A 24,542-nucleotide genomic window follows, 5' to 3' on the forward strand; every position below is an offset into this window, starting at 1 on the left:
GGCTGGTTTTCAGACCATTTTGTCCTGGTGAACACCTGTGCTTAAATCACACTTATAACTTTTCACGCTTCAACTCTGAGTCAGGATTCAGGACAAGCTGGTGTAACCACCGTCGTGGAGCTGTGATGGCCAGCCTGACTCAGTTGAGTGGTACCAGGTGACAGGACACTTGAGAAAGCTGCTGGAGGAGTGAAGAACTGATTTGCACTGTGTGAACAACCACTGCAAGCACTCTTAGGAAAAGCATCAGTGATTTGGGGTACTGGACCAGTTTCCACTTCCCTTTGAAAAGGCAAGTAATTCGGGGGCACTATCAAGGGAGGAGTAGCTACTTAGCAGAAGTTGCTAAGGTGAAGATGGGTGTCTAGCTGAATGGTGAGGTCAGAAATACAGATCATGATCCCCGAAACAGCATCACAGAATCACCAGGTTGGAAAAGACCTCCTGGATCATTGAGTCCAACCATTCCTATCAACCACTAAACCATGCCCCCGAGCATCTCAGCCACCTGCCTTTTAAATACCTGCAGGGATGGGGACTCAACCACCTCTCTGGGCAGCTTCTGCCAGTGCACAGTGACCCTGTCTGTGAAAAGGTTTTTTCTGATGTCCACCCTGAACCTCCCCTGGTGCAGCTTGAGGCAATTCCCCCTTGTCCTGTCCCCTCACACTTGGGAGAAGAGGCCAGCTCCCTCCTCTCTACAACCTCCTTTAAGGTAGTTGAAGAGAGCAATGAGGTCTCCCCTCGGTCTCCTCTTCTCAAGGCTAAACAACCCCAGGTCCCTCAGCTGCTCCTCGTAAGACTTGTTCTCCAGCCCCTTCTCCAGCTTTGTTGGTCTTCTCTGGACATGCTCCAGAGCTTCAACATCCTTCTTGGAGTGAGGGGCCCAGAAATGAACACAGAATCCAAGGTGCGGTCTCACCAGTGCCAAGTACAGAGGGAGAATAACCTCCCTGGACCTGCTGGTCACACTGTTTCTGATACAAGCCAAGATGCCATTGGCCCTCTTGGCCACCTGGGCACACTGCTGGCTCATGTACAGCTGCTGTTGATCAACACCCCCAGGTTCTTCTTCTCCAGGCAGCTTTCCAGCCAACCCCAGTCTGTAGCACTGCATAGGGTTGTTATGCCCCAAGTGCAGGACCCAGCATTTGGCCTTGTTGAACCTCATGCCATTGGTCTCAGCCCAGCGGTCCAGCCTGTTCAGATCCCTTTGCAGAGCCTCCCTACCCTCCAGCAGATCCACGCTTCCACCCAGCTTAGTTTCGTCCGCGAACTCACTCAGGGTGCATTCAATTCCCTCATCCTGGTCATTGACAAAGACATTGAACAGGGCTGGACCCAGCACTGAGCCCTGGGGGACACCGCTTGTGACTGGCCTCCAGCTGGAGTGAACTCCATTTACCACAACTCTTTGGGCCCTGCCATCCAACCAGTTTTTCACCCAGGAGAATGTGTGCCTCCCCAGGCCAGAGGCTGACAGTTTCCTAAGCAGAGACATTCCTATTCTCAGATTGCCCTCTACACAGCGCGTGCTTTCACTGCTTGGCATTTGTTGTTGGCGTGCTTCAGCCAACTTTATTCAGTCCTGTTTTGTTACCAAGTGCCTACTGGCTATTCCACAACTGATCAAAGTAGAAAGAAATAAACAAAACTACAACACCTCCTGACCAAAGAACAGTGAAAGGAAGGAAAGCAATCACCAGCGTGCTCTTCTGTGTGCCACAGTTCCTGTGTGGGTGCTCAAAAGCAAGGCGGGGCTACCTAACCTTGGCTTGGAGATCTGAGCTCCACAAGACCCCAGGCCAGTGAGCAGCATGACCCTGCTCTGCTGGTCTCTTGTCTGATGGCCTAAAAACATCATGTGGCAGGTCAAAATGCTGCTTTTCCCTGTCCTGCTCACTGCCACAGGCAGAGCTCCCTGTTCCCCGCATCCCACCCTTACCTTAAAAGGCACTGTAGATTTATAGGAGTCAGGCACTTCCCAGCTCAGCAACACAGATGTTTTCATGACAGCATTGACGCGGAAGTTCTTAGCAAACACTGAAATGAAAAACAAGACATTTGAGCACTGTAAGGCTAGGTCAGGAGGGAGCTAGGCAGCAGCTTGGCTCCAAGTCTCTCTTTGTCTAACTCAGCAGCAGAGGTCGAAGAGTTCAGCCACAGCAGAAAAGTGAGAGATGAGGAGAAAAGAGCAGCAGCCTTTTACCAACTCTTCAGTCTCCAGTGGAGTTTCACTTTCTGAGTATCCTTCCCAGCACCACAGAAAGGGAGTTGTAGGCTGAACTATAGCTTTCCTCTCTTCCCCCTCTGCTCACACTCTCTTAGCCCTTTGCCATGATCAAAGAACAACGGTGCTCAGGTACTGGATCTGCAGACAATCCTACCCAGCCTCCTGCTCCAGTTCAAGCAAAAGCCTTTCATATACAGATGAAACAGCAAAGCACACCTGTGGAGCGACAAAGGCAATTAAGCTACCACCAATGACCCTCTTCCAGCAAATGGCAACTTTAAGGAAACCTTCATTGAGCTTCCCCTCACCGAACTAGTTTTATGCTAGGGAGCCACACAGTACCTGATCTCATTAGCCAGAGCAAAGGGGAGCGTGGCCTCATGAACTGAAGCAAAGGTACCTATCCTGGAGGAAAAGCTTGCTGTTATGGCTTGTTAGAGGGGCACTTACCTTGCTCAACAGGCATGGTCCGGGACTGGATGCTGGGGCTGAGTGGCCCAACCCCCTTATTGGTGCGTGCCCTCACTTTGATGTCGTAAGTGGTATCGGGCTTCAAATTCGTCAAAGTGATACTTGTGTCCTTGGTGATGTTAACCAGGTCCTGCTGGCTATTTATGTCCCTGTATACCACTGTGTAGTTGACTATCTTGCCGTTTCTTTCTGCCAAGACCGGGGGTTCCCATGCAACCTCTGTGGTGGAAGTAGTGAGACCCACCACACGCAGGTTCTGTGGGAACCCGCTTGGCACATCTTCCGCAGTAGTGATCTCCTTCTCAAACTCCTCTCCTGGGCCAGCTCTGTTCTTGGCAGACAATTTGAAGAGGTATGTAGCCCCCTTGTGCAGGTTGGTCACAGTGTAGTGATGGTCTCTCTTCCCGAAGTCTATCGTGTTCATCTTCTCCTCATCAAGACGTCTGTACTGCAGCCGGTAACCCAGCAGCTCCCCTACCATCTCCTTGGGTGGGTGCCACTGGATGAGGGCTGTGTTCATGGCTGTCGTGCTAATCATCATGGTGGGCTTCCCCGGGACTGCAACATAAACACACAATGACCATCTATAGCCTGGGAGGAGAGGAAGGAAGGACCGCTTCTGTGCTGCTTAGTCCGTGAGGATTGAGAAAAGTGGGGAAGTTCAGACAACAGGGTGAAGAGGATGACAGACAATTCACATGGATAGAGGCAGACCGACCCTAATCCAGTGGCGAGGGAAGCTGGAGCCAGCCAGCTGTTGGCTGCCATTCTCCCATGTGCTGCCATCTAAACAGGCAGTAAATGCAGCCATATCCAGCCCTAAAATTCATCCCCGTTTACAGGAAAGGTTTAAGCATCAAAGCATCATATTTATCTCAGAGAAGATCTGAATCCCGTCCTCCCAATCAGTGGTCTTCAGACACTCCAGCTAGTGCACAGCACCAGGCCATGCTGCCCTCGGCGCACTGTACCACAACAGACACACAGCAGCCCGAATCCAGCGCCCTGATCTGTCTGAAGGCAGACAAATTTCATCCTGAAACCTTGCAGTTTTACCATCTGCAGAGGCAGTGAGCAGAGCTGGGCAGGCTGTTTGCCATCAGAATACATTTTGGTTTAGCTGATGAGCAGATTCATGATGTCAGTGTCGATGTGAGAGGTGAACACAAGCATTCCACAAGATTTTTGCTTATGCTGCACAAGTCAAGTGGTGTTGCCGTCACTGGTTAGGAACTGATGGCTTTAAATTGATGGCTTAATACCTTGGTCTCCTTCAGTTAAAAAAAAGGATGCGTCTTCACTTCACATCAGCTCAGATTTGTAAACAAATCAACTGATAGAGAAGATACTCAGAATCAAAGGGATGGGGCCACTGATATGTAAATGAAAATGGGATTGTAGCCAAAACTAGTTAAATATCCTTGCACGGTTTTGATAAATATGAACCCACAGATGAGCACAAGATAAAAAAACATATTTGACAATTATGCCCCTATTTTGCCATCAGAGGGCGATACCAACACTCCCCTTCGAGGTCAAGCCTGCAGACGAGCCCCTACTAAGGCAGCCCTGGTGGTGGTATTGTAGGTATTTAAAACATACAATTACATTTCCACTGCCAGCGCCATCCTCTTTGCACTCATAATACAATGTCTAACAGCAGCTAGTATTAAGGGACACATTATTTTCAGAGCCGATTCCAAATATTAACTTTAAATGTGCATCATAACACGGGAAACCCCACTGTGGTTTACAGTGCAACACTGGGATGTTTAGGAAGCTTTTCCTGTTTATAGGACAGCTGTAGCAATTTGACGAACAGAGCATACATCATGGCGAGGCACAAGGGAGGCGGCATTTGAGATTGTGACAGTGGAAACTACCTCTGGAGCTCCCCATATGCAGCACGGAGGAGATGGCAAGCTGTTCCTTGTTTAAAAGCACCAGGAACAAACGCTCTCAGTTTGCACAAGCTGCATTCCCATAATAACAAGTGGTAAATACTGTTCCAGGATTATTGGTTGTAGGACAGGTCTAGTGAGTGGAAATCGAGGACAAGACAGTGTCAACTAGTTGGTGCCACGGCCAAAGGCAAGCTTGACCACATCTGGAGGAAAGCACCTGATGAACTCCTGCCCCTGCTCCAGGCTGAGGCTCCCGTGTTGCACTAGGCACAGGGTACAAGTTTCTACTAAGACAGCAGAATCTGGCTGCGACCATCAGGACCTAGGAGTTGTGCCTGCAGCACTCTTATGGCAGGATCTGTTGCATTCCACACTTTACCATGGCTCTAGGAGCAGCTGGGCTCAGCTATGTAAGCCTGCGGAGGCAGCAGCAGCAATGGGGGGGGGAGCCGAGGAGGACCTCTGAGGAGCCCTTTGTGCCAGGAGCCATCCCAGGTGGCACTGCAGTCACCGCAGGAAGCAAGAAAAGGCACTCGCCTACGGGAACAACACGAGGACAGGCCATGATTCCAAAGTTGAGGGAGGGCCTGGACTTCCAGGCTTCCTCTTCCCAGGTCTCTGGACTATGCAGATGAGCTCAGACCCATGAGTTTCACTGCTCTTTCACGGGCCCTGGCAGCGTCTGTCCGTCTGTTTGCTGCACTTTGCTCAGGTGATCCAGTGGCAAAGCCTGTAAGTAAGGGCTGGAGATCACAAGAGTATGTACCTCTGCAGCAGCTCCAGCCCTCTCGCTTCCTCCTGTACAGGTGCCTTGGCCGTACTCCCCATGCACCTCTTGGGAGGTTTTACCACCACCCCTATGAGGCTGCGGCATCTGCTCCCCACACTCACCTGCCCCTGTGGTGGTGATGACCTTCGGCTTGCTGCGGGCACCATCTCCTTTGGTGGTGTAGGCAGCAACTGTGACGGAGTAGGTGGTTTCTGGCAGCAGGCCTCCAATGATCGTCTCCTGGGAGCGCATCCACAAGGCAGAGAAGAGGCAAAGGAGAAGAGCAAACACTTGTTACTAGAGTGAGCAAAGGAGGGCCCTGGTGTCAGTGCCTCCAACAGCAACACACCGACACATTTGTTGGCTCGCGGTCATGCATTGCACTCGAGCACATGTCTCGCACAGAGCCAGCAAACAACAATCACTGCCCTCCAACACCTGATTTCACCCACAACCTCTAACACCTGGCCTTTCCAGGGACCCACCACCAACTTGTGTCAGCAGCTGTGCTCTCCCACGGCTTTTGCCAAGAGCAAGATCTGCTCTAGAGATGGTTCTGCATGAAGCCAGAGCCACCCTGCCCCAGCAAGCCTGAGAGTAAGAGGACTGTGGAGCTGTGAACCAGAGCAAAAGCCAGTTCAGCTGGCTGCGGAAATCTCTTGAGGGCTAATTTGGGGATTTTTAATGTTGTCTCTTGCAGCAGAGCCGCAGGGAGCACAGAGAGGCTCTGCAGGCAGCAGCATGGCCACACCAGGCGGGGGGGCCCCAAGCGAGGAACACCTGCAGCACTGTGTTCACCCTCCCTGCCAGGCACAGAGTTGTAAGGATGGGATGGGGTCAGTGCAAGGTGTTGGCAAGACCTGGAGGGAAAATCCTGCACCACGGGAGGTCTGAGAGGAGGGCGGACTCGGCAGGGTGCTAGCACCCTTGCATGCTCTGGCTTCCTCTGGGCAGGAGGAGGGCATGGCTTCGCACTCCAATTTGAGATCAAAGACAGGAGCACCGCACCTCCCTCCTGGCCTCCAGCAGCAACGTAACTCGTGCCAAGCCTGGCTGGCCAGGCCTGCAAAAGAGCAAGCACAGCGAGCTCAACAGCTGCCAGCGGCTCTCTGCAAGCTGAGGGCAGGTACCCTTGAACTGCGTTCATCTGTGGGTGCTCTGAAAGGGTTGGGGCCATTAGCAGTAATAACCCATCAGGTCAGGGAGCATGAGACAACCGGGCTGGAGAAGTATTTGGAAAGAAGGCAGAGGCTCTGGGTTGGTTATTTACCCTTTCAAACAAGGAGAAGAGCAGAGATGGAGAGGGTTAAGCTCGAGTTGTTGAGGATAGCACGGGCACTGTTTGAGGCTGCTCCAGGGGTCTGATCTCTGCCTGGGGGACCCCTGCCAGCTTGAGGGTTACAAGGAGCACTCGTGGTTGCTCTCAGAGCACAGCCAGTCTCCCATCACTCACTCGCACAAACACCCACACTGTTAACCCTGATTTCCAGTCAGTGCAGCTGGTTCATGTTTCCTGCCCAGGCTTACTCATCAAAATCACCCTGTTACCACTGCGGAACCAGCCAGCCCAGAGAAAAATCAACAAGCACCAACAAGAACCCCGCCAAAATCACCGTGTGAACCACAGTCTGATCCCAACTCCGCCCCTGCAGCAGATCGTGTGTGCGGGTGAGTGGACGCGCAGTCCGATCGGTGCCAATGGACCCGCAGGGGAAGCACTCACACAAAACCTGCAGACTCTGAACATCCCAAGAGAATTCAATCCTCCCAAATCCATGCAAAGAGAAATTCTCACGCAAAAGCATGCCACCGGGAGCAAAGCAAGCGAGCTCGGAGGAGGGGAAAGAGACAAGGAATGGATGAAAGAAGATCTGATTGCATAATGTAAACACAGTGCTGTCATGACAAAGCCACTCCAAGGGAGAATCCTCCGAATAAAGCAGGAGGAGAAATGCATCGTGCTGGGGAAGCTCACAGTAGGGCACGTAATTGAATTGCTGACTCTAAAAAGGTCATTTTCTAGTTTGTTCCTCGAAATTTATATTCCAAAATTATGTGGGAAAAATTGGATTTAACTGTTTAAATGTGATTGTTTTCTTACTACTACCTATGTTTCAGCCAAAGGTCACGGCTGAGAGTGTAGGTTATTGTTCCTGACTAGAATCAATGTGGTCTGAAGATTATATATCTAATTTCACTCTGTCACTCCATGGGCCTACTACTGCAGCAAGTAGGATGCACCTCCTGAGTCAATCACTTGAGCCTGCCTAAAACTGCACTGCAACAAGCTGGAAATACAGATTATAGGAAATGTCAATTGCTTTTCTGCATTTAGTAGCAATCTAAATGCCAATTTTCTCTGGATTTGCCGCTTGTGGAAGGTTTCACAATGTAACTCTCCAGCCTCATTAAGGGAGTGAAAGGGATGTTTTGACAGCACCGTGTCTACAAAATTCACAAATCGATTTACCAAACCCCTCTTTTCCAACCTGGAACACACACAAGTGGTACTTACATGGTCGACGGAGTCCTCAGTTCTCCACTGATGGGGGGGAAAGGAAGGAGGAGAGAAAAATGGAGACACAGAATTTTAAGGGGCAACGTGTAGGAAGGGGATGACAACGACAACAGCAGGGGTTAGCAGGACTGGGTTGGTGGGATTACAACACTTATACACAGAGGGTCATCTGGCATAGGCTGTGCCAAGGGAAGAAATGGCATAGAGCAATTTTCTACATGCCACTAGCCTGCACAGTAGGTCTGAGATCATTCACACAAACAGGGGCAGAAAGCTAACTTCCTAACTTTGCAGTCCTTTTCCCTTTCTGTCTTTGTTTGCACTTTTCTGCCTCTTCCACAAGCAGAAACAAGAAGGGACAGCTTGTATCAACAAGGCTCTGGGGCTGACTGCTGCCCCACAAGTCACTCACAACAGTTTTGTGGCTAATCTCCAGCTTCTGTCCTAGTGATCCTCCATCCACCATCTCTTGCTAAAAAGCAAAGACTTCAACACACAAAACTCAGAGGGCACTCACTGCAGGGAGGCAGGAATACAACATTTACAGAGCTTCTCTTTCCTGTATTTGCAAGAGAATGCTTTGGGAACCTCAGAAATCTGAGAAGCGCCTTCTCTTGTAAACAGGGCAGGAGAGGCTGAGATCTTGCAGCGAGCTCCATACTAAGCTGCTTTTCTCCAACAGCACTGCGTGGCTTTTACTGAGGAAACAGCTTCTCACTCCCAATTTCACAACACCAAATGGCAAACACTCATTTGGCAAGAGCAGCCCTGCAGGTAAGACTACCACACAACCCATTTCCCAGCAAAAGCTCACGTGGATTCTCAGCCATGGCAGCTCAATTAGGTTTCCGAAGAGGGAACACACAATTTTCTGGCTGGATTTGGGGTTCTACGGCATCAAAGCTGCACTAGGGTGGGAAGACTTAGCAGACCTCGGCTCCACACATGCCCGTAGCACTGTTCTTTGTGGTTGATGCACCAAAGGAAGGTTTGCAGAGATCACAGCGAGCTCTCTCAGCCAAGGTGATGCGTTACATCTCAGGTTACTAAATCTGCCTGGAGGAAGCACCAGTCGATGGGTTCAAGCACAGAGATGAAAGTGGAAGATAGGTATTATTGCCCTTGACTCACAGTGTGAGCCTTGGCAAGCCTTGCTTTTGAGCCTGAGCTGCCAGCTGTGAAATGGTGCTCAGATACGGACTTCCTCAGGACACTGGGAAGCCCACCTAATGCTGCTGAAGTATTCAGGAACCTGCAAGTGAGGCAGAAGTACTAAATGGTATTAAAGCTACAAGGTGCCTTTTGCACTCAGGTTATTTGAGGTAGCTTTCACAGGCTGCAGCCTATCACAGTGGCAGAATACTCAGCAGTAAAATACACGACATACCTTCGAAATATTTGTTATTTTATTCTCTAAATCAGAAAGAAGCAGCTATGGAGGAAATGTTACTCTAAGATTTTATTATAGTTCACTTATTTCCTACCGTGAGACTGCAGTAGAATTATACCCCTAAACCATCTTAAAATTTAATTTCAGCAGAGAGGTCAAGTTGTCCCTAAAGACTCTTTATAAAGCCAAGGCCCTTGCTATGTATTATGGTCACTAAAGGCCCTCTTTCCACACACTTCTTGTCATGGTACTATTTCCAGTGTTGACCTCAACTCAAGTCATCGCTGTCGACGTCCTACCTGCGCCTGCCAGCCCACACTGTGATCAACTGCCACACATGCTACCCTTCTGATCTAAAACCTGGCAGAAGTCTTGCTACAGGAAGGAGATGAGGCCTGGGAGCTTTTTCTCCCAGAAATATACTTCTGCCCCAACACCATGGCCCTGGTAGATGAAGGCCATGGGGATGGTAACACCCCAACCTGCCTCCACACAGCTGCAGGAGCAGAAGGTGACATCCCAACACAAGAAACAGTGGAGCAGACCAGGGCTCAGGAGGCTCACAGCCTCTCACACCACAGCAGGGAGTTTATCACCCACTAGAATTTTAGACCAAGCGTTTAATGTTCAGACTTTGTTTGCTTTTATGTTTCAGCGGACTTCAATCTTACATCAGATTGAAACATGTTGAGATCTGTGCCGGAGGAGTGACGGTGAAAAGCCAGGCCCACATAAATACCCTGGTATAAATTCAGTTTCATTATGAAAATATCATCAGCGGATCAAAACATTTCCTTCCTTAAACTATGTCGATTGCTTCTTAACTGTTTTAAGGTTGGTCAGTAAGACAAATTGATCTGAAAAGCCCAGGAGCTGTCATAAAAAGGACTCAGACAGTGCTGTGTGCACGAGGCAGGAAGGCTCAGGGTAGTGCTAAAGCTAACAGTGTGTATTTATGGCAGCTGCAATGCCTTAACGTTTCATTTTACACTCCAACATTGCACAGCGTAGTCATGTCTCACGAGGGAACGGCTGTTTTCCTTGACCATGGCTCTTGCAGAAGACAGATTCAAGCCCTCCTAAACAGCTCCATCTATGGGAAGTGGATGTTGTGGTTTTCCTGCAATTCCTTCTCTGTGCTTCAGTGACTGTAGCACAACAGTGAAACTCCAAAAGTAAACTTGAACGTTCAGTTTGTGGGATGCAGATAGGCCTGAGGGTTCCAGAACCTCCATCTGTTCCTGAAATGTCTTTTGGGTGATGCCTTTCAGTTTTGTTCCACTGACAAAGCAGCACACATCTCACCTCCACGCCAGAGCCTTACCTAGAGGAGTACGCGTGCACAAGTAGTTGCTCCAAGTAGATTCAGATAAAGATACTTGACTATTACCCAGCAAAAGAGGGAGGCTGTAAATTCCTGTGTTATGCCTGGGGTGGGCACTGCCCAGAGAGAGTAGGAGTCTCTGCTTCCCCTTTCTCCTTTGATCTCAATCCAAAAGCTTGAAGCGCTTGCTGTTACTTTTTCCTGCTCTTCTGGAGCAAGCTGGTGGGACGTGCACTCAGTCTGCATGCTGAATGGAGAAGAGCCGCCTGCGAAGACCACGCGATCTTCCTGTGAGCCTGCAGCCCTTCCTGTGGGCAGCGCACCTCTCCCCTGATATCACTTTGTTTGCAGAGCTGGAGGAGGAAGTGGCAGGAGTCTCTCCTCCACAAAGCCTGACCTTGTCTCCAGCCAGCTCCCAGCAGCAGAAGCCCTGGGCAGACCTGGATCTGCAGAGGGCTGTAAGCAGTGAGGCTAACTCACGTGCCACGTCCCCAGAGCGATACCCTCAGCAAGCTCCTTGGCAAATATGCTGCACAGTTGAGGCCATAATGCAGCATGGGGAGAAAGTCCTCCTTCAAGATATTCCAGTCTGGGCTTGAGAATAATCAGGCTGGGAGCTGGACACAATGGATCAACTTCTGGATTCATGCAAGGTTCAGCAGCCTGTCCTAGCAAGAGCAAACATGAGTTATGCTTGCATCGGAACCCAACTGGAGAGGCCTCTCCTCCTCTGACCCTGCTGCCTCCCTTGTGCCTGGTCCTCCAGACTCAGCACTGAGCTCTGCAGGGTGTGTAGGACTGGTACCTGGGAAGGGATAGAGGTGATCAAGCCCACTGCTCCTCCTGACAGGCTGGAGATGCTCAGGTGGGCCTCTGAAGAACATAATGCTTGTCCACCATGGCCTGCTACCTCCTGCTCCCTCAAGCTGCTGAGGACTTGTACGAGAGCGGTGGTCTGCAGCTGAAATCCTTTACTGGTGCCCTGCTCCTTTCAAAGGCTCCTTTGGTGCCAAGATGTGCTGTGCACAGAGCCAGGAACCTGCATCACCCGTGTCAAGAGGGAAAGGAGACCAAGGGCACAGAAATGAACCTTCTGCCATCGCCCTTCACAGGACCTGGCTGAGCCCTGACAGGCAGGGCCTGTGCAGGAGGTGGCGAAGGTATCTGACCCAGCTCAGCAGCAATACACGCAATCCCACTCGGTGCTCCTCCGCAGAGCACAGTCACATTTGCTTGTCCATCAGTCTGTCAGTAGGAGGTGAGACTGGAAGGCAGTGACAGAGGTAATCAGTCACAGGCATAGCCACAGAGGGGAGGCGGAGGCTTCAGCTCCATTGCAGGACTTCCCTAACAACTGATGACTCTCCCTAAGCAGGAGGCTGTAAAATAAAATGTGATCTTTCCAGCACCAGAGCCCCAACTACTCTGCTGATGTTTTAGTCCTTTCTGCTCAAATGGTTTTCAAAACTCAGAATCTATGTTATCTGCATAGCTAAGATCTCCATTCCCTTCCCTTTTTCCTTTCATCTTTGTTTACTCTCTCCATATTTCTCATCTTCATTCAGGAAAAATCACAAGTCAGCTTTCATGCCAGTGTCTTCGTAGCATCGGCAGGAAGCAGATTATGTGGTACATACCTACTCAAAATCAGCAGACAGCCTGGCCAGGCAAGAGGAGAGGCTCTGCCTACACATCCAGAGAATTTCTTCTCTGACCCCAGGTTTTCAATCAGTTTAATTCTCTCCTTGTGCCCTGGTACAAATGTTTATGAATGTTTATGAGTACTAAACTGTGGCTATATTCCAGCTATCTTCATCCCATGACCTTCAGGGACAGGTTTTCCAGTGAATCTTTTTGTTTTCTTTCATGGGAAATAACTCTTACAAGACTACTCGTTAAAGTTTGAACTGGCTATTTGCAAAGACACGCACTGCTGTACTGAAAGATGGCAGCTCTTACAGGGTTCTTCAGCTCCCGGAGCAGATGTATTTCATCACAAGCACAGGTCACGCCTGGCTTCTCACTCTTTTGGGAAATAAAGATCTCTTCTGCCAAGTCAGTGAAACTTCTTCCCTGCAGGGTCATCATAAGTTTATCCCCAATGTGACATGACTCCTTCAGAGCAGTCATTTCTTTGCAACTATCTTTTGGCCTTCAGTTCCATTCAAAAATTACGGCATGATGCACACCAGAAGAAGTATCACAGCCATCAAGAACCTTCCCACATAAATTCACCAAATCAAAAGGCTGGTAAGAGGTCTGACAGGCCAGGAAACTTCAAGCAACTTGCCTCCTTGATATATACATTCAAAATAATGCAAAGTCCATCACTCCTTGGGAAGTTTCTGGCTCTGGCATCCTCATTCCTGCACATTAGCATGAGGCTCCTCTCTCTGAAGTGCATGAGTAAGGAGTGAAAGCAGAACTGGCTGGGCAAGCGTAAAATATTTGAAAACACCAAGAACAGAACTGCCAACTTTGCCCACCTACGCTTGGGACCAACCCATTAACTCCAAACTCCAGCTGAACAACACAGCATCAATTGCTCAAACAATACAGAAGATTACATCCTCCTGGAATAAGTAAAGGGCAGCAAGCTTTTCTAACGATTACACTAAAGCAGCATTTGAAACATAAACGGACATGTGCCCCAGACAACACTGCAAGGACTCTCAAAGCATAAAGTTTTCCCCTTCCACATTATTACCTACTTTTATCCTTCAGAACATGAATGGGGAGTAAAGCTGGCTCTGCGCACTGCACTCCCCACTGACAAATGTATAAATGATTCACAGCTGCGTTCAGGAGACAAATCAATTAATCGTTGCAGCTCTCCAGTATTTATATTGGGCATCATTCAAGCAGGCTAGCTCTGAATTGATTACTCGTCGCTTCCAACAGCAGCAGATCCTGTACTTCATTTATACAATTATCTTTGTTGAGAACAGCATGGGTCATCCAGGACGAAGGACCTTTGCTCCAGAGAGCTGTACTTCGCCACAGACAGGTGCACCAAAATCTTACCCCTACCGTGGGAAAGAGGCGACTACACACTTCTGAGCAGAGCAGAGACCATAGAAACATAGACTAGTTTGGGTTGGAAGGGACCTTAAAGCCCATCCAGTTCGAACTGCACTCCCTGCCATGGGCAAGGACACCTCCCACTGGATCAGGTTTCTCAAAGTCTCATCCAAGCTGGCCTTGAACACCTCCAGGGATGGGGCATCCACAACTTGTCTGGACAACCTCTTCCAATGTCTCACCCACCATGTCGAACCAGGGCCTCAGCTCACAGCTGGTGAGGTATCCATTAGATCACGTAACTACAAGCAGATTGTTGTATGGCAAGCACAGAGGCCAAGTCATTTACTGGCGACGTGGGCCTGCACCTCACTCTTCCCCTTCCATCCCCTCCTTTTCCCAGACTCTGTTGGCTTCACCTACGGTTTGGTTTCAAGAGGCAACACAGGGTGAATCCCTACCTTGCAAAAGGAGGAGGGAAGGAAAGCTTTGGTGAGCCAGAGGAGGGCTGTCCAGCTGGTGTGCAGTGCCCACCCAACAGTGCAGAGCCAATGCAACGTCGCAAAAATAGACAGCACCCTGACTGCTGAGAGAGAAGCTTTGCCCTGAACATAGCATGAAAGAAACAGACTCAAGGCTTATCTAAAACTCTCGGTCGATTTATAACCTCACTATCAAAATACAATTTTCTCCAGCTGCAGTCTGTACAAGACATGGCAGGCAGAGAGAGGTGCAAGTCGGAGAAGGGGTAAGAGAGGAGTGTTGTCCAATACATCATCTATCTTAGAGCAATCATTTCCCAATTCAACTTTTAACATGTTTGTAAGCCACAGTTTAGTTTAGTTCACCTTGCTCAGGCAGGGCTGAATCCCATGCTCTGGAGCTGCAGGTAGAGGCCAAGAAATACTTGGTTCCAGCCAGCTTGCCCCTCTGCAGAGAGGGAAGGTGCCATGCCCATCAGCCCATGGTCTCCACACTGTACCTGTGCTTCTGACAGCATGACGTCCTTGATCACTGGCTGCCCTCGAGGCTCATTGTTTTCCAGCTTCACATACGTAACCTGGTACCCACGAATCTGCCCGTGCTGCTTGTTGGAGATGGGCAGCTTCCAGCTCACCCGGATGGCAGTTGAATTCACGGACTCTACCTCCACCTTTCGCGGTGGGGCACTGGGCACTGTAAAACACACAGGATGGACAGTTAGCAGGGAACACACAACTGCTGTCAGCTACCTCTCACTCCTTTGCTACCTTCCCTCCACCTTACTGCAAGGTCGGCTCTGCTGGCACAAGTTCCTTGTACCCACCCAGGAGGTCAGACTGCAATTTTCCAGCGTCACCATATCCCTGATGCTTTCTCAGCTTCCAAGCACTTTTGCTACTCTCAGTAGGAAAGAGCATGACTGTGATATGCAGGACCACCCCTGATAAAAGCTGCTGTGCTGGTTCAGACCCAAGGTCCACCTACCCCTCTCTTGTCACCAGCAGTAAGGGAGCAAGGAATTAACACAAAGATACAGCAGAATATAAAGAATATGGTAACCACCCACAGCTCAGGGTGGCCTGCAGCACGGGCAGGAGTTCTGAAGCTTTCTTTACATCCTGCCTGTCACAACACCTCCTCTCATCCCTCTGCGTACATCTAAATGCAGCCAACAGCCCCGGGCAGCGTGGCTGGGTGCCGTGCCTGCCTTGTGGGGAGCCCTGGTACCTGCCACCAGCCCGAGTGCACACGCGCTCTTCCCCTGTGACAGCAAGAGGTTAATGAGGAGGAAAAGCACCATCCTAAAACAATAACCCAGAGCTCAGAGACAGCAGTCACTGAACTCAGCCAGATAAAGGGGCCCGTGGGGATTGTGACAGCTCTGGGGACTGTATTTCATGCACGGCTAGCTGAATGCTTTTTGATAATAAAATGAAAAATTACACTGCCCAGAAAATATCAATTTTCTTGCAAGGTGAGACCCGTTTAAAAATGTATTTATACCCTATTTACCATTTGGAAAAATTACCTCCTTATTACTTTTTGCTCTTGCATTGACTGTGACAAAAATGTCAATGCTAAAAAATTAGCCTCTTCGTTGCTCCTGGAAAGCTCCTTCGAGCTGAAGCAGCTGGAGCAGAGGTGTGCACTGCCTGCGGAGGATACTGCTGCTACACGAGTGCTTGGTACTCAAGCAAAGGACCTAGGCTCCATCCTAGCACCTCTGCTGCTGCACCTCTTCCACCCTCCACTGCCTGGGAAAATCCAGGGGTTCGGAACCTCGTGCACCTCAATTCTCAACAGAGCAAGAAATAATCAGTATTAGATAATTAGGGATGCATAGCTGACAAGTAGACATAATGAGTATTGCTATTTCAACCAACTAGATGGGAAGAAACAGCTACCCAGCAGGTAAGCACAGTTTTTAAGCTGCAGGGCAATTCATTATTTTCTCCAGATGTCCTTCTTAATTGTAGATAATTAAATAAAACGGAGAATGGAGGAATGGAGCATTTTAGCACCGTGAGGCCAGCTCAAGGTATGGGAATGGAGGGGGCCGTGCTTGAATAGTTACCACCTTCTGGCTGGAGCAGCCTACGCTGTAATCCTCAATTCACTTAGTGCAGTGACCTTGCACAAGCCACAGGGCTCTCCTGCCCTAGCAAGACACCTGCCCACACGCACAGTCGGGAGTCCAAGCGAAAAACGAGACTCTCCCTGAGAACCAGACAGCAGCTGTGTGTCAAGCTCTGCTGGCGAGAGAAGGCAGGAGGCCTCGGCAGGACATGATACGAGGATGTTGCAGGGACATGGAAATATGTGAATGTGAGCAGATCACAGTGTTTCGAGGAGCGCTACCCTGCTGCACTATGGGAAGTATGTGCTATGTCTGAGTCCCAAACAGGCAAAGTTCAATTTATTTTCAGATCACACTTTAGCATTTCTCATTCCTTCATTACGGGTATCTACTGAGCATCAGCACATCAGAGGGATATGAAATCACTACTGACAGCTAAGCTGGAATGTCCAACCACGGTGCCCGAAAACTAACCGAGAGACTTTGCTGCGACATTTCTGGGGTAGCAGCTTCCCCTGGGCTACGACTCTGCTGAATGAGAACTGAAGCAAACAATACAGGCAGTAGGACACACACAGATGTGTTTGCCAGCCCAGGAATGCAGTCAGCAAACATTCCCAGACGCCACTTCCAGAGCCACTGAGACGTGGGGGACAGTGGCAGCCCATTTAGGGAAACTGTAACATGTCTGGTTTCAATTTCCTACGCTGACTGGGTAATGCAGAGATCATCCTTCCTTTGCCTGGACGCTGCATGTCTTTCTTCTCCCATTAAATCCGCAGCTTTTGGGGTCAGCATGAAGCCATGGAAGCTCCTACTGTCACCCTGTGCACTGGCACTTTCAAAGGAAATGGCTTAAGCCATGATGACATAACTGACAGTCTTGCTAATATAAAGCAATTTCTCTTTAAAGCTGTCGTATCCAGTAAAGTGTTTCGTACATGCGATATTCTGACTCTTGAGCGGAAGAGCAGATTTATATAAGCTGTGGCTTGCCTGGAAGCTGGGGCAGGAAGCAGCTTTCCTGCAGTATCTACAAGTTCCAAATGGATTTTTTTCCCCTTCTTTAGCTTGCTGGATTTCAGGTCAACAAGTAAACTTTTAAGTCCAGATCTCACGGTGTGATAGAAGCCTTTGGCTGGAGGAACTCCTGTTACCTTCAGTAAAATGGAAACCACCACCACCAAACATCAAAAAGTCCAAACAGCAAAGTAGTGTAATATCTACTCATGTGTGCAGAAAGCACTGCTAACACACAGAGGACCCCAACAGGATCACGCTGGGACATCTGACCCACAGCCTGGAGGCCACCATTGTATCAGAGCAAGGGCCAGTAGAGCAATTCTCCTATCCCCAGCTCCAGGGCAATCATGGAGACCCACTCCCTGGAGCAGCTGAGCAAAGCACTGCTCCTCAAAGCCTCTGGTCCTTCCTGAAAAACACACTCCCAGGCCAATACTCCCACTCCTTTTCCCCTCTATTCCGGCTAGGAGTCCTGGTTACCCCAAGGAGGAGCTGAAGGAGCCGTTCATTAACACCTACCATCCTCGTCAGTGCGCACATGCACAGGGATGCTCTCCGGTCCTGGCCCCACATCGGTGTGAGCCCTCACCCACACCTTGTACTCGGTCCATTTCTCCAGGTCCTTGATCTCCCAGCTGGAGTGCTCCCGTCCAATGCCATCCACCACATGCTTGGTGTTGTCATCTCCTTCCACTGCCTGGTACGCAATGGAGTACTGGGTGATGACCCCATTGCGGCTCTGGGCAGGCGGTGGCACCCAACTTACCCGGATGGTAGTGGAGCTGGTGCTTATACACTCGACTTCTTGGGGTGGGGCGGAGGGGGCTGGGGATAAATAAATGAAGTGGGGAGATGAAGGGAAATGAGTGGAAGGACAAAATAAAATGCACATGGAACTTTTACCCAGCCAACTGAGCACTGTACAAACGGAAATACAGGTAGTAGCCTCCTGGACAACTGCCTGCCTTCCTTGAAGATCATCAAAGATGGCACTGGGGACAATTTGTGTTTGAAAGCCTGATAAGCAGCATAGACACAGAATTGCTGCTCTGCATCAGAGAACATCTCTTGCAAAGCAGTCCTGGATGCTTGCTTTACCAAACACAACAAATGGCAGTAAGGGAAGGGGCGGGGGAGAGAGACTGGTAGGGAGAAGAAAGATGCTCTCAATGAAGATCTGAAGCAGATGGAAACCAGAAGAGGTAGGAAGCTACAGAAGGCAAAAGCGGCAGAAGGGGAAACTCACACACCAGATTGCACAAAGGCTTGTAAAAACTCACTCCTAGACAAGTGGAGGAAACAACAGAGGGCAGAGAAAGCAGGTGACTGAGGTTGGCTGGAGCACATCCAGGCAGGGTTTGAAATCACGACAATCAGCTGCGAGCAGCACCCTGACCCACGTGGGAGCCAGGCATCATGTGGAAACAGGAGATAACATGACTGTGCGGCTTTGCGTGTGTGCCTAATGTCTGCGACAGACTGCTTCATGCCTGCTAAACTGGTTATCTACCTCAGTAGCTTCCTGGCCTATGGAGCTACACAGGGGAAGATGGGCAGGTCTCATCCCCTCCCAGGCAAAACAAACACCTGCAGTTTGTGTCAACTTTTAAGCGTAGCAGTGTTAACTGTCCACAGGGGGAGAAACGGGATCTGGGCAGCAGATGCTTCTCATCAGGATGAGGAGCAATCCCCCCTCCACACAGCACTGCTGGGGAAAAGCAGTGAAAGAAATCTTGGGGAGGGGGAAGGAGTGAGAAGAGGGACTGGGAAAGGAAAGACTACAGCAGCCTTGCAATAAAACAGCAGTTCTGCAAGGCGGGTGAAGGGAAGCAGCAGCTTCCTCTCATTTAGCCTCACTGCTCAGGGATGCTGAAGGCACATCCTGGGACCTCTATTTCCACACAGCACAGCCACCCTGCAGAGGTATTTGTGCTGCCCAGGCCATGCTGTGCACACAAAGGGAATCAGGTGTTTCTCATGAGGGTGGAAGCCTGGAGGTGGGAGGAATCCCATCCAGTCAGGGAAGGCACAAGGGAGATGGGTGCCTCCCAAGGTGCTTGAACAGAAGGCAAGAGCCCTGAGCACAGAGGACAGGGCACTATCAACATAAAACATGCACGCAGTTCCTCTAAGGCTAGGATGCTGTGTCTGGACAAGCAATAACAGAGTACAAGGTATCTTGCTTTGCCACAGCAGGTGAAGGGCCGCTTCCGTTCTTCACTGTACCCAAGAAATGCCTGAAAAAAGGCTAGTGCCTTTCCCCATGCTGCAGTCCTTGGAGCCACCAGTGCACCAGAGCCAGCCCTCCTGGAGCATGGGGACAAGCCTGCCCACTCATCACCTGCACAAAGGCAAACATTAATAATTGCCTCAGATAATTAAAGCACACAACAACTGTGCCTTGGCTTTGCTGGGCACAGGCTGGCAGTGGGAGAAGATTTGAGAAAGCTGAGGACAGCAGAACCTCCCAGTGCCACTGGTGACTTTTGCTTGCTGGAGACATGACCCACTTGCTTGCAGAGGCAGTCGCAGGTTGCATGTAACTCTTAACGCTCACTTCTGGGCTCAGGGAGCAGGGCCCGTCCCTAATGCCTGGGCTGGGGTGCCTGGAGAGAGAAAAGATGGAGGGAGAGCAGGCAGTGACAGAGCTGGAAGAGATGATGCCTGAGCTGAGTTAAGGCTGCTGCTGTGGAAGCTACACTGGGGAAAGAGAAGTCAAAGCAATGTGTGGAAGCAAAAATGCCTTTGTGAGGGAGGCAGAGCGGGATTGGCCCTGCGATCTGGTATGTTGGAAGTAACAGGGGCAGAAAATGAATCCTTTTGGTTAATCAGCAGAGAAGTGGCAGGGAAGAGAAAAGGAAGATATAGAGGCAAAGCAACACCAAGAGTGAATTCAGAGAAGGCATAAGGTAGACACAGCGCCTAGTGGCATCACTCAGAGGTCACAGGTGAGACATAAGGAGCTTCACAAGCCTTTCCTTTGCCACTGTGTGTAGAGAGGCCCTTCACAGAAGAGACTTCTGGCCTTCACAGCATCCCCTGGGATGCAGCAGCACGCTCCTTCTCCAAAGGCAGCTTTGGCTGGCAGCGTGGGCAGGTCAAATGTTGGCTGTTGACTGGGTAAGAGTCACACACATGGTGTACAAGGCAAAAAAATCAGATTAATACTTAAAGAAAGCAAAATAAAACTTGATAACATGAGCAGGACCAACTTAAAATGCACAAGGAGTGGAAGTGTTCCTCCTGGGGCCAGCAAAGAGCAGACTGAGTGGCCAGCATGCACCTACACACACACACGGTGCAAACCTCTGCTGCCTCCCGGCTACTCACACCAGCCTCCCCCACCGATCTACAGCAGCCCTGTGCATCCATCCAGACTATCTACTCCTTCAGTTAGGGGAAAAGCAGCCTCAAGACCCACCTTCATATTTCAAGTGAGAACAGCATTTTAATGTTAAGGCCTGATGGGCACAGAGCTGATGCTCCTCTCCCGCATCATACTGCTTGCCTGAGGCATTGCAGACTCCTGGAAAACTCCTCCATGCTCATCACGCCCTCAAAACAGCATTACTTGTACTTTTTGCAGGGAACCCAGCAACTAGGCGAGCAGCTTAGCAGGAAAGACAGCCCTGAAGGCAGCTGTCTTCTCTGGAGACGGGGTCCAAGCTGTGCTGCTGGAAGGGTGTGAAGGGGAACAGCACCCCTCTGGCCTTGCCAGAGAAGCATCTCTTACCACTCATAAGCAGAAATGCCCCAAGAAATGCCCTGCAGCAGCAATACAGATATTCTTCTCCAGCCCATTAGTGACTCATTAGAAATGATGTTTCTCCTACCTTACCTTTCACTGGTTTGTCAGGGACAGGAACGAAGCCTGAATTCAGGCTCTCTGGAAAGCAGGAGTCTGATTGCTCCTGCAGTTTGCGTCCCACCTGAACATGTCAACTTCCAAGATCCAACAGGCTTTCTCAGGCAACCAGGAAGTGCAGCAAGGAGACCAATTTGAAGCTGGGAGTGTCTTTCTAGATTAGTAAGTTCTAAAGCCAAGGGGACTGATTCAACTACCTTAGGTGATGTGTTGCTAAGTGCAGACCAAAGAATTTCTGCATGGAAGTTGTGCATTGTGCACACAACTTCTGCCAAGCTAAAGCAGAGCTTTCTGAAAGACCCATTTGACTTTGTGACCCCCAGTACCTATGAATCCGCTCTGCCCTGGGACTCTTCAGCCAGTGACAGTTTGCTACCGTCACTGAATAGTCCTTTAGTAAATGCCAAGGATTTTTGCATAAAATAAAAGTACCACCAGAAATCTTCTCAAGCAGGAGCCTGTAAGCCAAGACCCAGTCACTTCTTGGATAAACCGGTGAACTCTTAGGCCCATCAATGTAAGGAGGGTTTCACTGGTCAAACTAAGATATTCTAGTGACTTTAAGTCAAATCTCTTCCAATGGGTGCACATCTCTTTTACTATACAGATGCCAGAACCAGTCAGCTAGTGCTCCACTGGCCACTGAGGTGACAACCTCGGAACCAGATCAGTATGAGCATCCCTGTGAGCAGACATCATGTGGTCATGGGAGGATGTCTGCCTTGAAAAGCCCACAAAGCAAAGGTTTCTCTTACTTGAGCTGTTGTGAGATTCTGAAGGACTCATTTATGCATGGAGCCGTCTCTGATTAAGTGTGTTCAAGGATAAGAGCATCCACTGAAGGAATTAATTTAAGTGGCAGGAGAGTTGCTTCAACCTTTGCCTACCAATACAAAAGCTATCTGAAACAGGTATACAAATCTCCACATTCAGAATTTGTTCTCAATGTTCAAATATTTATAACTGCACGATCTGAGCCTCTCTCCATTTTCATACCTGTCTATCCTACAGTACACTAAGACACCATTAGCTCACTTAAGGTGGAGGAATCCTTGCAAGTATTATGTTAATGAAGCTGAGTTTTCCTCAAAGAGAAGGTCGTTCCAATAGTAAGCAGAGCTGCTCTTCCCTGCCTCGGCTCCCTTTCTAATGGCCATCTCAGGCTCTCGGCTGCTGCTCACGCTGGCACCCTCCCTGCAGGGAAGGCTGGCTGCCTTTGCCAACTGCTCACCCCACAGAGCTAGTAAATCCCAGACAGACGGTGATAACGGAAATGTCTTTTTTCTCCCCTTTTAATGCTCTTTGCATAATGGCAAGCCCAAAAATCGTTAGTGAAAACGAGCTTATTGCTGGGCCCTTTGATAGCCCTAATCTGCTTATGCGCAGCACTTTGAGCTGCCAATCAGAGCAATGCGAACTCCTGCTCTGTGATCACATGGGGCAGAGCAAGGATGAAAGTGATATTGCCTGGGTCACCTCATTATCTAGCCTCTCTATTAACTCAGCTGCAGCTCGCTCTGCTTTCCCGTAGTGCTGTAGTCCCAGAAGAAGCAGCCTCACTCGCTCAGAGAACCCAGGCAAACAGACACTTTCCAAACTGACTCCTCCAGCTGCCTGACAGTCACAGCCACACGTGGCTTCAAAAGACGCCTCACCCTGCAATCTCCTGCACAGACCAGGGATGGTCTTCTGTGGAAGCAAGGCCGCTGGAATGGGGAATGGAGGGGTAAAAATCCAATGGTTTGGAGATAGTCACATTTAGAGCCAAACACCCATATGCTGCCTGTCCAGGCAGCTTGTCTGCATGGGAGTGAACACATAGAAATGCACAAACCCACTCAAATCAATCACTCCAAAGCAATTTCCCAGCCTGATTCACTCCTCCATCAGTTTTAATGAATCTACCCTTAGGGAAAGACAGCATGATCAAAGGGACACGAAGAAAGAACTTACCACTTGGGTGCACCCCCTCTGCCAAAGAGCCCTGATTCAAAACCCCAGCTAACTTTCCCCATTGCACTCTTTAGCAAACTGCATGTTGGCATCTCTGCAGGCCCACGAGGGCAGAGGCAGTGAGTTACTCCATGCCCAGATGATAGAATCTGGACTGCTTTTGCTTTGTCTTCAGTAGCGTAGAGTGTCAGAAACTTACTGGATTGGGCAGTTCTGGCTTCGATCATGGGAGTGTAGACTCCAACTCCCAGCTCTGAGCGGGCACCCAGACGGAACTTATACAGCGTGTCTGGTTTGAGACCTTCCACAGCATACGAGGAGGTTGGATCAAACTCCACCTTTTGCTGGCAAATAAAGGAGACACAGATTATTTGGTGTAGTTGGAGAATACAAAAAAGGTGGTGCTCAGCTCCCAGAGCCAAGGGAACAGGCAGCCCCATCACCCCTTCTGGTCTCACAAAAACGCACAGCCATGCTGCCAAACCTGTTGCAGTTGTGCAGACTCCAAGGCATGGAGCTTTCAGGGTGAAATACAACTGTGCAAGGAAGCACACCTCTCTGACAGCCAGGCCACACTTCCTGGTGTCTGGACTGCACTCACTGCTTGACAACTTTGTGGGAATGCTGGGTCTAGCTACATTAGTTCAGATGAGGGGGTACAGGACACATAGGTTTGTTTCCTCCCAGCATGAAGTGTCTGCCTTTGAAACAGAGTAGTTGGCATCTCTAGCACTCCTAAATGGTGCCGGTAAAGGACTTGTTTTGCTGCCACTTCACCTGGAGGGCACTTATTTCCAGCAGCTCTCATACCACTATAAATACAGAAGGAGGAGAGGTCCATGGGATGCTATGATGCTGCCACAGCAGCACTACATATTGAGATGCACCTGCAGCCAGCACTATATTTGAGATATTTAGAGCTAGACTTATTTTAAGGACCTGGCAGTAAACGTGGAAGGGCTCTCTCCAGGCCACATTCAATCTGCCGCTTAAGTGTAACCAGTTCTGGAGCTGCCGACACATTTTGGAGGCCATTTCAGATCCACCTAGAAGCACTTCTGGCCTTCATTACTGTTTAAAGGCACCAGCAGTTAGGATGCCTCAGGGATGATGTCTGGTATTCGGAAGCCTTTCCAGTCCCAAACCAGCCACTAGCTCCTCTGCTGGGCATCAACAAACACTGCCGAGGTCACTTACTCAGAAGGCAGATTACCATACTTCTATCATACGCCCATGAGACAGAACACATATAGAGAACATACAGTCCCAGCTCAAGTGGACATCCTTCTTCCCAAGTTGCTGAATTGTGACATCCAGCCCCAAGTGCAGCTGTCGCAGAGGCAGGATCCTCACCTGAGTGCCATCCTCCCCTTCCCAGTACAGCAGCTCATATTTGGTGATGCGTTCCTGAGAGGCGGGCAGCCACGTCAACAGGATGCGGGTATCAGACTCTGCTTCTGCCTGGAAGTCAGCTGGCTGGGCGGGAACTGGGGACCAAACACACGATTAGT

General features: G+C 49.8%; 1 protein-coding gene across 20 annotated transcripts in view; it reads right to left on the reverse strand.

Moving 5' to 3' along the window:
* The window catches only part of PTPRF (protein tyrosine phosphatase receptor type F), a 405,229-nt gene that overhangs the window by 51,441 nt on the left and 329,246 nt on the right, over positions 1-24,542 (reverse strand). For 9 of the 20 annotated variants that reach the window (XM_054072544.1, XM_054072554.1, XM_054072550.1 and 6 more), the window contains 8 exons: positions 24,385-24,518; positions 23,231-23,375; positions 17,733-18,038; positions 14,613-14,806; positions 7,893-7,919; positions 5,500-5,617; positions 2,684-3,262; positions 1,946-2,043 (listed from right to left, as the gene is read on the reverse strand). In XM_054072544.1, coding sequence (XP_053928519.1) covers positions 1,946-2,043; positions 2,684-3,262; positions 5,500-5,617; positions 7,893-7,919; positions 14,613-14,806; positions 17,733-18,038; positions 23,231-23,375; positions 24,385-24,518 — 1,601 coding nt within the window. The remainder of the gene's footprint in view (positions 1-1,945; positions 2,044-2,683; positions 3,263-5,499; positions 5,618-7,892; positions 7,920-14,612; positions 14,807-17,732; positions 18,039-23,230; positions 23,376-24,384; positions 24,519-24,542) is intronic. The other 11 variants (XM_054072556.1, XM_054072553.1, XM_054072555.1 and 8 more) reach the window with 7 other exon arrangements.

This window comes from Cuculus canorus, chromosome 8, assembly GCF_017976375.1.
Source record: "Cuculus canorus isolate bCucCan1 chromosome 8, bCucCan1.pri, whole genome shotgun sequence".
NCBI lineage: Eukaryota > Metazoa > Chordata > Aves > Cuculiformes > Cuculidae > Cuculus > Cuculus canorus.